General features: G+C 37.6%; 2 protein-coding genes across 2 annotated transcripts in view; both read left to right on the forward strand.

The window, feature by feature from the left end:
• rab2a (RAB2A, member RAS oncogene family) overlaps positions 1–6,266 on the forward strand; it is a 32,893-nt gene extending 26,627 nt beyond the window's left edge. The window contains exons 7-8 of the mRNA XM_007245091.4: positions 332–400; positions 4,054–6,266. Coding sequence (XP_007245153.1) covers positions 332–400; positions 4,054–4,149 — 165 coding nt within the window. The 3' untranslated portion in view covers positions 4,150–6,266. The remainder of the gene's footprint in view (positions 1–331; positions 401–4,053) is intronic.
• A 2,545-nt stretch (positions 6,267–8,811) lies between these two features.
• Positions 8,812–15,695, forward strand: part of chd7 (chromodomain helicase DNA binding protein 7) — a 68,742-nt gene continuing 61,858 nt past the window's right edge. Inside the window, exon 1 of the mRNA XM_007245094.4 lies at positions 8,812–9,108. The gene's annotated coding sequence lies outside the window, so the exon portion shown is untranslated. The remainder of the gene's footprint in view (positions 9,109–15,695) is intronic.

Here is a 15,695-nt window from a genome sequence, read left to right on the forward strand (position 1 = left end):
TTTTTTTTTATTGCTTTGTTTTTATCCAGAGTATGATCATTTTAAAGATCAATATCGTTCTCAAGGTGATATCAGGTCGCATCAGATCATATCAGATCATTCAAATGAAGATCGATTTAAATTATTATTTTTTTTATTATCACAGGTTCGAGTATTCTCAGGTATTTTGTGAAAGCAGGTGTAGGTGTGAGTATGTGTGTGTGTGTTCTAAACTCCTGAGACCTAAATCCATTGATTAATAGGTCAATGGGTCAATAGGTAAACTGTTTACCTGCTTAATCCAGTGTGAGGATGGCGTATTAATTGGCATGTGCCCGTTTCTGTGTTCCAGGCATTCATCAACACAGCCAAGGAGATTTACGAGAAGATCCAGGAGGGAGTCTTTGATATCAACAACGAGGTAACTGAGAGACTCAGAAGCAGGAAATGCAGCTCATACTGGACTTTATACGGGTTTATACTGGTTTAACTGCAGAATTGGGTCAAGGGAACTTCCTGCAGCAATCAGTTTAAATTTGTACACTGCCTGATTTCCAGAGCAGAGTTTACATCAGCAGCCCCACGGTCCTCTGTTATTATTAGACTTACACACTGCTCTATATAGAATACACAATTATTCATCAATCCAATTTTACATACATATGGACATGTTATATATTCATGTTATATATACAGTATTTGTCCCCTTACAGAGTTGTTTTTGCATTTTTATCATACTTGCGTTTTTCAGATTATCAAACAAACTTTAATATCAGACAAAGATTATCTCAGTAAATATAAAAAGCGCCTTTTAAACGATTGTCATTTATTAATGGAAAAAACTTTCCAAACTATCCTAGCCTTTAGTAAAAACATGTTTGTCCCCCCATCACACTTTTTAATAAGCTGAGTTCAATTGCACTACTAACCACAACCAGGCCTAATTACTGCCAGACCTGTAGAATCAAGAAATCACTTAGAAATCACAATAGAAGCTGTCTGACAACATGAAGCAGATAAAAGATCTCAAAAAATGATCATTATGCCATGATCTTAAGAAATTCAAAAACAGATCGATCAGTAAACAAAGTTATTGATCTTTTATCAGTCTGGAAAAGTTACAAAATCCTTTCTAAGGCTGAGAGCTATTATTCACAAATGGAGAAAACATGGAACACTGGTGAACCTTCCCAGGAGTGGCCGGCTGTATTAATGATGTAATAATTAGAAAAGGGATATTCTCAATGGGAGATAAATAAAAAAATAAAACACTGCTGACCAAAAAAAAAAAACAAAATGGACCATTTTACATTTACTAAAACATCATGATGATCCCCAATACTTTATGCAAATATTCTTCAGATTGCCATCTGTTCGTGACCTCAAGCTCAGGGTACTTGGGTTCTGCAGCAGGACAATGATCCAAAGCACACAAACAATTCTACCTCTGAATAGCTTAAAAAATACAAAATGAAGATTTTGGAGTAGCCTAATTAAAGTCTGATTGAGATGCTGTGGATGATCTTAAACAGGACGTTCATGCTCAAAAACCCTCCAATGTGGCTGAATTAAAATTCTGTAAAGAAGAGTGAAACAAAATACCTTTACAGAGATGAAAAAGGCTCGTTGTCAGTTATTGGTAAAGCTTAATTGCAGTTGTTGCTTCCAAAGGTGACACAACCAAGTTATTAGCTTTAGGGGGCAAATACTTTTTCACACAGGGCTAGATTAGTTTGGATAGTTTTTTTCTTTTTAATAAATAAAATTATCAATAATTTTTTTTTTATTTAGTTAGCTTATATTTGTCTGATATAAAAATTTGTTTGATATTTAGAAAAATATCAGTATGCTAAAAAAAACAATAAAAGAAATCTGTAGGGGCAAATATTTTTTTCACACCACTGTACATTCTATAGTGTTTTTATTAAGTAGTGTATACACCTTATATATTTTATAGTGTGTTTATATTCAGTAGAGTATAAACCTTATGCATTTTATAGTGTTTGTTTTTTATAGTCTATAGTGTGTCAGGCATAGGATCAGGCTTTTCCAGCTGTATTTATAATTTTTTCCCTCTCCTCTTCATCTGAAAATGAGATGCTGGAGTGTGTTAAATGATATTTTACTGGATCTGGTTCTGGTTCTGGTTTGGGATCAGTGGTGGTTTTGTAATCACTGTTAAAAGCTTCAGATTTGAGCGGCGCTCTGCGCTGGATGCCTGTGCGCTGATATAAACACGTCTGAGATTGAGGACTGAAGAGGAAAGCAGCGGAAAACCCGAGCCCGTTTCACTGGAGCTTCCACTGAGGCCTCCAGCCCCTCGCTGGCGGCCCGCCAACGCAGACATTCCTCACATCCCATAAGGTTACAGCCGCTCGGATGGAGCCGGCCCGCCGCAGCGCTCGCTCCCTCTGTTTTATGGGAGTAGTAGGAAAAGTGGAATGAGGGAAAAAAAGGAAAAGTTTAAGTACCCGGTCCAAACCGCATCAGCTGATGGAGATCCTGGCCAGGAAGCCCCCGAGCCGAGCCAGAAGAACCCCCCAGACGCTATAAATCAGATTTAGGGTGATGTGGAGTTTCCTTAAGAACGCCGCAGAGCTGTGACCTCCGCACTCACGGCCAATTTTAAACTTAAAGCTGCAGTTGGGCGAGATCGATGCTCCTGTGTGATGAATGAAAGTGCCACCTGTGCGTGTGTGTGCGCGTGTGCACGTGCGTGCGTGTGTTTGTGTACTGGGCTTCAGTATATCATAGATTGTCAGTGTGTGAGGACATTTTGATGGTTTTCACTATTTTGTAGTCCTTTTTTTTTCAGTTTTTAATTTTATCCCAGTTTCTGTTTTTAAATATTCTAATATTCACTTTTTTACATGTTAATCTATTTCAGATCTCTCGCCTCAGAAATGTTACAACTAGTGGTTTCAAACGATTAAAAATGTAATTAGATTAATCACAACACAGTTCTTTAAATAATCGTGATCTTTTTTTTCCTTCATAAGACTTGAATAAAAATAAAATGATAAATGTAAGATTGCAAAAAGGGAATAATATTAATAAAGTGGCGTCAACGGTCAATTAAACAAAAACAAAATGTTTAAATGATGGTATTTCTCTGTATTTTTTGAGAGGGAAACAATAGAGATAATAGTGTAGTGTGTTACATTGGATTAGAGACTTCTTTAGTGTATTATAAAATCTCTGAGTAGTTTTGATGCTCTTTAATTTAGAATCTTTTAATGTGCTGAATAAACGCTTGATATAGAGCTTTAGCATCAAACAGGTCTAAAGGCTGGTTTATAATTTTGTGTTAAGTCAAACGTTCCCTGTTTATACTTGTGCATTTGTACGACTGTGAATCTGCATCGCACCGAAGTTTATACCACGAAGGTGGGAATGTGTGGGCAGGACAAGAGGCTCGGGGAACCAGTGACAGCTGCTGCTGCTGCTGCTTTTGACGGCACATAGTTACATTTCTGGGGAGGTGTGCATTGGGCTATGCACAGGGTACGCGAAGGGTACACTATAGGTTTAACGCACAAAATTGGTATTGTGTGTGGATGTGTACTATACAGTACTAATATATGCATAAGGTATTGCGCACTACTGAATATAAACACACTAAAAATATACAGTTAAATCTCAGTTTGAGTTGAAATGATGTGCATATGTGGTGCTGATTTTTTTACTTTCAGGCTCTAGAACATCTTTCTTGCTGTCGGATTCTAAACAAATATTTATATTTTCATTTATCAAAGAAATAAATAAATGCAGTTAACCTTTTTTTTTCCAAACACAGAAATGACTGATTTTAACCCAAATTACTAATCTGAATAGCCTTCTATTTAAGTAAGAAGTCTCTCAGTTCAGCCAGCAGCCGCTGTGGACGTTACAAACATCTAATTTACCATAAAAACGTCCTCCAATCAGCTGTCCAGCATGGATTAAAGGCTTAATTCATTTCTTTGAACTCTTCTAACCCAAAACTAGCAATTGTGCAAGTGTGTGTGTGTGTGTGTGTGTTTGAGAGTAATTACAGTGCCGGTACCCTGACTGTGTTTCTGTGTGTTTTTCCAGGCGAATGGGATTAAAATCGGACCCCAGCACGCTGCCACCAACTCCTCGCTGGCTGGCGGACAGGGAGGACAGCAGGCCGGAGGAGGCTGTTGCTGAGCTTTTCTCCTTTTACCCTCCTGTTCCTTCCTCCTCCTCCTCCTCCTCCACCCCCGAGTCCTTATGTTTCTACTGGACTGGTCGCACTCACTAACATTTTCTTAACCCCGCCCCTTCACGGCCCAGCCCTCCAGTCAATCGTGCCCTCAGATAATGTACTACTAGATGGCTGTCCAATAAAAAGATTTAAAAATTTAAAAAAAAAAAAAGAAAAGCTTAAGTCCTGAGAAACTCCTGAGGCCCGACTCTAGGGCTCCAGCAGACGTGATTATTATGGGTATTAGTTATTAGATAAAACAAACAAAAAAAAAAAAAGAAGAAAAATAAATAAATAAATGAAGGGCGCAGCCCGGTCAGTGTATGTTTTCTGACCACTAGAGGCTAAAATCAAATATAGGAAATTAGGTGTAAAACTTAATTATTATTTTTTTTCCTGTTTGGTGTAGTGAAAAAATTGGTTGGATTGTTTTCATTTTTTCATCATTTCTCACAATCTGAATTTCAGGGAAAAGAATTAACCTTGTAACATCTTGTAACAAAAGTAAGTTGCATTATACCATCAGATTTGGGGGAGAAAATCAGAAAATTGAGTCCAAATTCAGTTAAATGTTTTGTGATATTCAGATTGTTAGGGTGACAAAAAAGAAAAAAGAAATGAAAATCAATTTCTTATTCGCTGTAATAATTGGGGGAAAATTTGAATTTTTTTTAGTTTTACATCTTTTTCTATATTTTTAAGTTTAGCCCCTATTAGTCAATAAATTTAACTGTTAAACATAACACTGACCGAACCCGACTTCAGAACCCATATTCGTACATTCGTAAAATATACATGTTTGTATTTACAGTTTTTGTTGTTGTTTTATTTTTTGGTTCTTGTTCTTTTTTTGGTTTTGGTTTTGTTTTCCCAGATTTCTTTCCTTTCTGATTTGTTCTTGTGCCCTTTTGACTTCCGAGCTGAACTGTATTAAACACTACAAAGTCATCTCTAGTATTTTAATCGGTTAATGTGGGCGAGTTCTCTGAGCTATGGAGATCTCCGAAGTCAAAATAACGGAAACGTTAACTAACGTTTGGGCTGTGCTGAAAAAGGAGCAGCCGTTTATCAAAGTGAAGAATTGAAAAAAGAAGCAGGACTGTTTTAAATCTGTATTTATCATCACATTCTGTATATATAGTTATCATTTCTTGCTTTGATTGATGTATGTTGACCGAGCTAGAATTCTGTATTGAATTTGCTGCGATTCTATACTGTACGAATAGAGCTTGAACATGCAACAGTATTGCTGCGTTTTTCCCGAACCTGCTCCGACACCGTTTTAAGGTTAAACTTCTTTTTACTCTGCTCATTTTAGTTTGGTCCTGCCATCTGCCTTCGCCCTCGTCTCCGTAACCCCGCCCACCCCGCCTCGCCCCTCCTCCTCGATCTATTCTCGTGTATAGAAACTTTGGCTCAATATTCTGTATCTGTTTTATTATTAACGCCAAATTTGTGTTTACCTGTGTTTGATCACAACCTGTCCACCAGACTAGATCTGCTGTTTGCCTTAAAACAGATTTGGAACGGCAAAAGAAAACATAATCAGTCACACAGGGTTCAGTTCGGTTAAAGACTTAAAGCTACAGGCAGATTGTAATTGAGACGTGCATACATGCTAATAAAAAAACAGCTAGATCCACTTACAGTAGATGAACATAGCCCTCAAGTGATCATACATGTACACACACACACACATGCACATGCACATATACATACACACTCAGCTAAACGTACATATATACATAAATAAATATATATATTCATAGGGCCACATTATATGTATGCATAACCATGTTTCGGTTCCTCCTCGGATCTCTTTTCTTTTCCAGCGCAGTCCGCTGTGTACCGTCAGTGCAGATCCACTTTCATTAGTTGTCTGAGTGGTTGTGTAAAGGCTTGCTTTCTATGGCAGTACGTTCTGTTCTGATAGATATATGGTGAACATCTTGTCTGTTGTGAAAGGGGTGTGGTTAAAGCCAAACTGAAGTAACTTTGTGACCCTCAACTTTATTTGCTGTGTTCTCCAAATGAAATGCTATCACAATAAAATATAATAAACTCATCAACTCTGGACTGAGATCTGTGTGCTGTGCGTTTGTGTCTGAAAAGTTGACTTTTTATCCAATCAGAACAGTTGTGAAAAAGATGTTCATCTGCATCAGAAGGGTCAAATTATTGGCACGCCTCGGACATCTACAAAGATTGCTGAAAATACTAAATTCAGGTTAAGAACTGAACAACACATTACAAAGTGGAAGGATAGTGGGGGAAACATCTTTAAAGAAGAAATGTGGTCGAAAATATATCTTGAAAAATTGTGAAATCAAATGATAGAAAAACAACACTAGAACTAGGGATATGTTTAACAGAGAAAGTAAGAGCATTTCCACACACACAAAGCAGTGAAAGGAACTCAAGGGATTGGGACTGAACAGCTGTGTAGCTTTAGGAAAAACAAAAAAAGTGAGGCTAACAGCTTCAAGTGCATATCATACAGACCTGTGGGGGCATTGCTACGGTCTGAAGTTGCTGCAGTTGGTCAGGTCTGGATTCAGCAACAGTATGTGCTGAAAGAATGGGGTCAGCTGACTACCTGAATATACTGAATATAGACCAGGTTATTCCATCAATGGATTTTTTTCTTCCCTGATGACAATTGCAGGATTCATGGAGCTGGAATTGTGAAAGAGTGATTCAGGGAGCATATATATTCACTTGTTCACCTTGCAGCAGTTTAGCTCCACCCACTCACACTAGTAATTAATAAGGAGTGCTTTTTTGGAGAGGTACAATACTTGGCACCCAATCAGAACAGAGCACATTTACAACCAGCAGAGGATGATTGGTTTACCCTGGTTCCTCTCAAGGTTTCTGTGGCTCCATTAGCTTGCTCAAAGGTGACTGAGACCAGAGACTCAACCACAAATGTGAAAAAGCAGAAGGTTTTTGTCAAAAACAAACTCACAAGAACAAAGAATCTACTGAGATAAATGATATTACTGTTAACTATAATAATACAAATCACCTTTATAGTTTCACTATTACCACAGTAGGGTATACAAGCAACACAATCGTATCAACTATTGCTGTTGGTATCAAATATTTCACCTTATATATTAAAATTATTATAGATATATATCCCCAATTCATTCCTCAAACTGTTATTATGATAGATTCAGTGCTGTGAAAAGGTATTTCCCCATTACAGATTTCCTTTGATAATTTCATTTATTAAGGGAAAAATCTATTTACACCGTCCTGTCCCTACGTTGTCCCTCAACCCAATAACTGCAGTCAAGAGTTTATGATAGCTGGAAATTAGTCTTTACCATCTCTGTGGAGGACTTTTGATCCACATAATTGTGGATCAAAAGCATGAACCACCTGTTTAGGGTCATCCACAGAATCTCAATCAGACAAACTGATGGCCGGACATTCTCTTTGAGGATTTTTTTTCAGAGAGCAGAATTCATGGTTACATCAATTACAGCAAGTTGTTCAAGCCCTGAAGCAGCAAACCAGCCCCAGACCATCCCACTACCACCACCATGTTTTACGTTCAGTATGATATTTCTTTTTTTTAAATTAGGTGTAACGAGACAAACACCTTTCAAAAAGTTCCACTTTTGTTTTGTCAGCCCACAGAATATTTTTTATCAAGTTTGTTGGCAAATGTGAGATGGGCATTTGTGCTCTTTTTGGTCAGAAGGTTTTTGCCGTGGAACTCTTCCAATGTAAATCATTTTTTTCCAGTCTTTTTCTTAGTATTGAATCATTAACATTAACCTTAACTAAGGCAAGTGAGACCTGCAGTTCTTTAAATATTGTTCTGGGGTCTTTTAGGGCATCCTGGATGAGTTGTCCATGCACTTTTGGAGTAATTGCAGTATGCCAGTCACTGCTGGAAAGGTTCACCAGTGTTCCATGTTTTCTCTGTGAATAATAGCTCTCACTGTGGTCCACTGGCATCCCAAATCTTTAGAAATTACTTTATAACCCTTTCCAGACTAACAGACATCAGTGACTGTTTTCTTATCTATTCTTGCATTTCTTTAGATCTGGGCATAATGTGTTGCTTTTTGAGAATTTTTTAGCTGCTTCATGTTGTCAGATATATTATATTTCAATGATTCATTGATTCTACAGGTCTGACAGTAATCAGGCCTGGTTGTGGCTAGTAGTGAAATTAAACTCAGTTTTTCACAAAATGTGTTTAATGTGTTTGTCAGTTAATTCATGAGATGAATTAACTGTGTTTAAACACGTTTTCTGGAAAGATACAACTATAGAAGAATAAAGACTTTGCATATTGCAAAAAAACGCACTGCCACTTTTAAAAGTATTAAATATTCGTCTAAAATAATAATTATAATATAATATATTATAAGAAATACATTTAACTCAGCAAATTAAAAGTCACTTTAATATAGTGGTAAGTGTGATAAGTGTAAGGCGGGGTAAGGAGGGGGCTACTGCGTCATAGCCCCGGCTCTCTCTCTCTCGCTCACGCGCACGCGTGTTTATTAGCGAGCGGCTGCGCGTGAACGCGCCCCCTGCGGGAGAGAGAGAGAGAGAGAGAGAACGGGAGCGCGCGCGAGAGTGAGTGAGTGAGTGAGCGAGCGTGCGAGAGAGTTAGATAGAGAGAGGGGGGAGAGATAGAGAGAGCGTGCTCTCGTGAACGACGCGAGCGCTTGGATTGATTCGATTCGGATTAAAAAAAATACAAAAACTCGAAACGAGTTGGATTTCTTTAAAAAACAGAGTGCACGAGCACAAGGGGCAGGAACAGCAGCGCCGCGGCGGGAAGAGAAGTTGGAAAAGTCGTCGATTCTCCCCGGTTTACCGGGATTTCTCCCGCAGGACGGAGCACGAGCCGCCCGGAGCTTCACCGAGTGAGCGAGAGATCTCCACGAGCCGAGGTGAGCGAGCGAGAGAGGCGCGAGCGCTTTAACCGCTACCAGCTGTTCGAGGGGAACTTTTTAATTTTTAATTTTAAAATAAAAAGCGTGTTTAACGGTTTTTATACCGCTTGTCGGTTAAATTCGGTTTTTTTACCGTCTCTTGTTCACTTTTCCAGCGTGGAAAACTGCTGAAAGAGTTTGAGGTGGTCTGTAAGTGTGTTTGTTTGAATGAAGTCCACTCCGCTTTTCACTCAAATCGTTGTTAATTCGATTTAACATGTGGCTACTTAAGCGAATTCGTCTTTCTTTTCTTAGAATATATTGGTTAGGCTACAGGTTTAAGCTTTGGAAAGTACTTATAGTTAACCTAGTTAGCTAACTAGCTAGCTAGTTTTTCTTCAGTGCTAATGTGAATTAGCTAGTTCGCTAACCTAGCTTTAGCTTGTTTAGCTCGCCACCCTTTTTTTCTCTCCTCTTCTCTTTCTCTCTTCATTGTAAACGCGTCCCGGTTAGTTAGTTGTAGCTAATGAAAAACTGGGAATTCCGCTTAATTAGTCAGCGGTCGATCAAGTTATAACCAAATAAGACAGGTAGAATGTGAAAAGATTGTTTGTTTAAAAAGTTTTACCTCAGGAAAAATGTTTTATTTTATTTTTAAAGAGGGTATTTAACGTTAGTGTTGAGTGAGACACGAGGCGGTGTGAATGTGGAGGTGAGTCAGTGTGAATGAGGGAGATCCCCGACCCCCACAGCCACAATACACGGTAAAAAGCCATCAAATTTACTATAAATTACAGAGAGCGGATTCAGCAAACTCTTTTATTTAGGTTTTTTCTCCAAATCGCCTGTAAATGACGCCAAATCCTTCTCCAGGAGTGAGAACGCTCGGGATACTCGGTTTGAAAAAGTGCGTCCGTCCGGAGAAGGACAATATAGTTAGCTATAGCTAGATGAGGGGAAGGTTGCTTGAGGCCAGATGGTCAAACGTGTACGATTTCTCGTGTAAATTCGGTTTTAAACGCATTATTTTGTACTTTCCACTTGTGTGAGCGTTTACAATTTTCTATTCTGATGTGTATGTGTAAGAGAAAGATGTGTTTGTTGGATTTTTGAGCACTTTTCACACTAAAGCGGTGCTAATGAGCTGTGGCTTTGCTGTTGGCCTCATTGTCTCCCACAGGCTATAATAGTGCTAGCCTCGACACGTTCATTAACTTTAGCTTGTGGTGTGTTTCAAGCTTTTTACTTTTCTCTTAATTTCAGTCCGTTTTAAAGTACTTTACTTTTATGGTTAATACAACATTATCCGTATAAACAATTATCTATAAACAATATAGTCAAGAATTAGTTTTTTCACCACAAGTTTAGGATTATCTGTGTGCTTTTCCCCCCCCAAGTTACTTTAATTTAATGATTGTTTCGATCTTATTGATGTACACGCTGTTTAAACTGTTTTGAGACTGTTTTTGAAACACCTGCTCAGCTTTTCTCTCCATCTCCACCACGTTTCTCCAATTCTCATAAGTTTCTTCAAACCACCTTTTTTCTTATTAATTGGAACTACAGCTTTTACTTCTTTTAAGCTATTTTAAGCATCTTTTTAACAATCTTTGTAAACTTGCTCCAAACTCCAAATGTAAGTCAACTGAAGTCTGTTCTCATTGTTTTCTGCCCCAACCCCCCTAACCACCCCCTTAGCTTTAACCTAAGATGGCAGCTTTTAACGTGAATGAGCAGATTTGAGGGCAGTGCATGGTGAGAAACAGATGAGGAGCTGCATTGTAGTGGCTTTTTGGCCTCTTTTCTTCTCCTTGTTCTTCCTTTGTGGTCACAGAAGCTTGTTCACTAGTTGCACAGGGCTTGAAGTGTGACCAGACGTGGTGTGGGTTCCTCTTTATTTGTTTCCCTGGAGGAACAACAAAAAAAGTTTGTATGGAACTCTGTACTAGTCCTAGGTCAACACGTGTGAGCTCAGATTGGGATGTGGGTTGCCTCAGCTCTACCGTTTGCGTTTTAAAGGAAGGAAACCAGAACGTGAGTTGGTGTTTAGGTGTCTGGGAAGTGATTCTCTGCACTGGTTGAGGGTAGGAAGAGTTGATCATCTACAACGAGGTCCATGAGGCTCATAGGAAGGGAAGAACATTAACTGTAATAGTAGCCATTCTTTCATCCCTATTGCTTGTTTACCTGCTTAACCTCCAAATGAAGAACAACTCTAAATGCAGCAGCCATTTCGGGAAGGAAGGTGCCGAGCAATGGCTTAATTTTAATCCCAACTCCAAAGACCATCTGCAGGTGTATGATTGTTAGGGCCTCTCAAACCTGGTTATTAGGTCTCGGATAGGTATATACAAAGTAAGGTAGATAGATTTAATTTCTGCTACAGTTATATGCTGTTGAATGTAGTTTTAGGGGGTTTTGTTAAACTCTTACTTTGTCAACATTAGAAATAATGTAATGTTGACTTTGTCAACAAATAAGTACGTTTTTTCCTCAGATTTAATTTGATCTGATCACTTTCATAAGTTTACAAGTGACCTGGATCTGTGTCTAATAAAAATAAATCTATTTGTGAAATGACACGAATGTGCAATTGAGATGTTTATGCACATTTCCTTTTGTTACTAGCTGATGCTGGAAAATGACCTTACTAAACATGTAAAGTTGAATGAAAACTTATCTGATCTAAAAATGTAACATATCCATTGTAGGACTACATATAAGGTGACTCAGATATGGTTTGAAAGTTTCTTTCCTTTCAATGTGGTAATGTGAACATAGCTTTATTGGTGTGCCCGCCAGCTTGGGAAATTGAGCGTAGTCTAATTTGCCACAAGAACCATTTTAGTGGTGATGCAAATGTCTCGAATACCAGCACCCCGGCTGTTTTAGAGAAGACAAAATCCATCTTATAGGCTGACTTATTAAAATTAGCCACTAATTATTCTATTCTAATCAAAATCATTTTTCTACCAGTATGTTTGACTTTACAGTACATTTTAAAGCATTGGCTGCTATTACTTTGGTGTTTTTTCTTAAATAGGAGAACCACCAGGGAAAGTGTGGTATTGGTGTAGTTTCTGATGTCACCAGGTGGCGAGTTGAAGATCTTGGTAAATGTGTTTTGAAAAACCTTGCCGGTTCATAGTCTTCACCTTCTTGCATATCAACAAAAAGTTTTTTTCTTGCTGATTCTAAGGAATGGTTGATGCAATGTCCCTATACCAATTTATGTTTAGTTGTATGGAGTTCACCTCTTCAGAATTAAAAGTCTGTGTTGCTGGCTTTAGTTAGTGCAGTAGGTTTAGCACAACACAGCAATCTTCTGAAACCAGACATTTTTATTTTTTGTAGTTGGCTTTTGAGGGAAATGTTTCATTCGAAAGCAGGTGGGAAATTGCAGTTCTTGTAAAGCTGTTTGACATGTGATACTAACTACAGTGAAATCTTTTTTTGGCCTGTTTTGTGATTGCATTGCGTTCTGTCTTTTTTTTTTTTTTTTGTTAGCTGCAATATCTTTGTTTTAATCATATAAACAGGGGTGCAGTGGTTTAGCTGAACAAAGCTGTCTGTTTTTTTCCCGTCTTTTTTTTTTTTTGATAAATGAACATTTTACGTATTATATCTGGAGATGCTTTTGAGCCACATATTAGTGTAAATGTATCGGCCTTATTTATTTTATTTTTTTGGCCCAAAACAGCTACCAGTGGACCATAAGACCTCAAATGCCCATCAGTTATTGATTAAATATTTTTCCTTAATTTTGAATGAATGGACACAATTCTTTGGTAAAAAAAAATTCCATTTAGCTCAGTGTTTGACTTCTCCACATTGGCACTGGTGGTGGTGAAGTCCTGTGACTACACATAGTATTTTAGTTTTTAAGGAGACAGTTCTTGAACGTCCACAGTAAAAAAAAAAAGTTTTTATATAAACAATTAATGACATGGGCACAGTTAAGTTAGACAATCTGAATCTTGTTTTTGATACATTTTTGATTAATTACCAAGATTTAAGTACGTCCTTTAGTTTGGGACACCAGTTATTAGAATCTTTTTCAGTCTAAAGCAACAATCTTTCAAATATAAAGAGACATTTCCAGAAATGTAGTTCAAGATGACAGATGTTCTCTAAAATGAGACATCATTTTGAGGTTGAGCTAGTTGATTGGTCTGGTACAATCACAAGACAAGCAAAGCTAGATAATAGATAAGCAAGCTAGTTATGATAGTAAGTCTGGGTGAAATGTCTTATGTATAAATGAAATATTCTGCTGTAAGATTAACTTGCACATATTTCTGACACCATATATTTTCCAAACAAAGTGTTTTTAAAAGACCATGGGGTGGGTTATGTGGGCAATGAGTTGCAAAAGTTTGGAACCCCCTGGTCTGAAACGCTTCAACAAAGTAGAATCCTCTGAAGGATGTCAGACTGTGCTTCAGAGCTGCTGTGTCGGGTCTCCGACATACTCTCAGTCTACGTCATTCACGGCGCTGTCGCCCCTCCTCTCCAGCCCAGGGTTAGCAGGAGGGCTGCATTGGCCTGTTGTGCTGCAAAAACAAGCAGCCCTTTTTTCCTCCTCGCTCACCATCCCCCTCTCTCTCTTTTTCTCTCTCTCTTTCCACACAGAAGATGGAGGAACAGTTTTAGATGAACAGATTGGACTGACTGAATCTAATTCTAATGAAAGCCCCTGAGCTTTATGTTTTTGGAGCCATTTAACGTATAAATATCTCCCATTTGCCTCATTTGGTTCAAGTTCACAAAAATGTAACACACAAATAGCTATAAAGTATGTGTGCTCGTTATTGCTGTCTAAACTAAATATTAGGCTTTTGTGACCACATTTGTGACTTTTTGTACTTTATTTATAGTATTGTCAACTTTTTTTATTATATACATTATGAACAATTGACTAACGATTAGCCAACTCAATTGACAATGTTGGTTAAAAAAATTGTCAACACAATTTCATTGTGTCTAATTGTTTATTTGTTAATGGAGTGCACTACACAAAGTGCTGTGGACAGACACTGAGCCAAATGATCCGAGTAAGTGAACAGCCCTTGTCCCACCAGCATTGTGTTCATCACAAAAAGTGCCTAAACACGAACAGATTACATATATATTCTCAAGATCAGTAATTTTCACATTTAAATGGATTCTTTGTATTTAAAGTGTATTAAAATCCCATATTTCACAGTTTCTTAACTGTGCAAGTCGACTACCAATATAATTAGTTGCAGCTCTCTTTTTATGCAGTGTGAAAGGTACCGTAATTTAATCTTTTCAGATTATTTTTAAAACGACAAATCTTGACACCAGGGGTACTTCGACCCTATAGCAGCTGAGTAATAAGCTCAAAAGGAGTGAAAGCTTTTGACGGGTGTTTTCTTCATTCAGAGTTCAGAGATACCTTTTGTGTTTATCCCCATAAATCCACACCCAAAGTTTCAGTAAGCGTGTTTACAGCTCACCAACCGTTTCCTCATTTCCCTTTTTGTTAATGCATGTTCTCTGTAGCCATGCATCATTTGTCATCTGCTTCTTTTCCACACATTTTATTGAATCTGTTAAGTGTTCTTTAGGACTTGTTTCAGACCAGTATGTTTAATCTAAAGTAATAGATTAGTACCAGCACAAGCAGGACTCTTGAGACTTTTTTGCCAAAAAATAAAATCATGCTACAGCAATATATAAATTGCCTATAAAGTTTTGCCACAGAGAATGCCTCGGGAAAGGCAACACCTGTATATGCTGTGAGGTGTTCTCTTGTAATGTTTTGGAGTTGGAGTGAGACATGAGACAGATTTCTCTGGAAATTTCTAAACGTAAGCGGGTATTCCTCAACCCACATTGTGTCGTAGAAACTTGGAAATGCGTCATAGAAAGGTAATGTTACCACCTGTAGTGGATAGCACAGTGGGTGATAATGATCATGACCGGAAGAGTTTGGTTTGAATTGTCCGTGTGAACAGACAAGCAACTCTTGCAGGAATCACATCCACAGTGCAGGTGACTCCTCACACATCCCACAGGTCAGTGCAGTGTTCAGTGCATTTTGCATGTTGTGTAATATCAAGATAAAAAATTCAGGATGGATTAAATTACACAATAATGTTGGATTGATTTCCTGATTTTTAGTTTTCAAAACTCCCAAATTAAACCATATATACACATACGCAAAGAGTTATTTTTTTTAGGGGTCTGCATATATTGAGACTGATTTTATTTTACATCACTGTTTTCCAACACCTGTCAAATTTATAATTGATTTGCTTATTTTTTGTGGCTTACAGGAGCTGGGACTTTTTTTTATATATATATACAAAAGTTTCCCTACGTTTTTTATTAAAATAAATGTAATATATTTAGGTGTAACTTCTATACCTGTTATAATATTTTGTTATAAACTAATCAAACAATTTATGGACGTGACACCATTAACTTAAGTGAGCTATGTTTGTTTAAAAACAGTTATTGAATTTTATGTTTTCTTCATTTAGTAAATATATGCATTTGAATGTGGATTTAAATGTATGAATATTTTTAAAAATTATTATAAATTATAAATTATATTATTATAAATAAATGGAATCTCT

This window comes from Astyanax mexicanus, chromosome 18 (genome assembly GCF_023375975.1).
Source record: "Astyanax mexicanus isolate ESR-SI-001 chromosome 18, AstMex3_surface, whole genome shotgun sequence".
Classification (NCBI taxonomy): Eukaryota; Metazoa; Chordata; class Actinopteri; order Characiformes; family Acestrorhamphidae; genus Astyanax; species Astyanax mexicanus.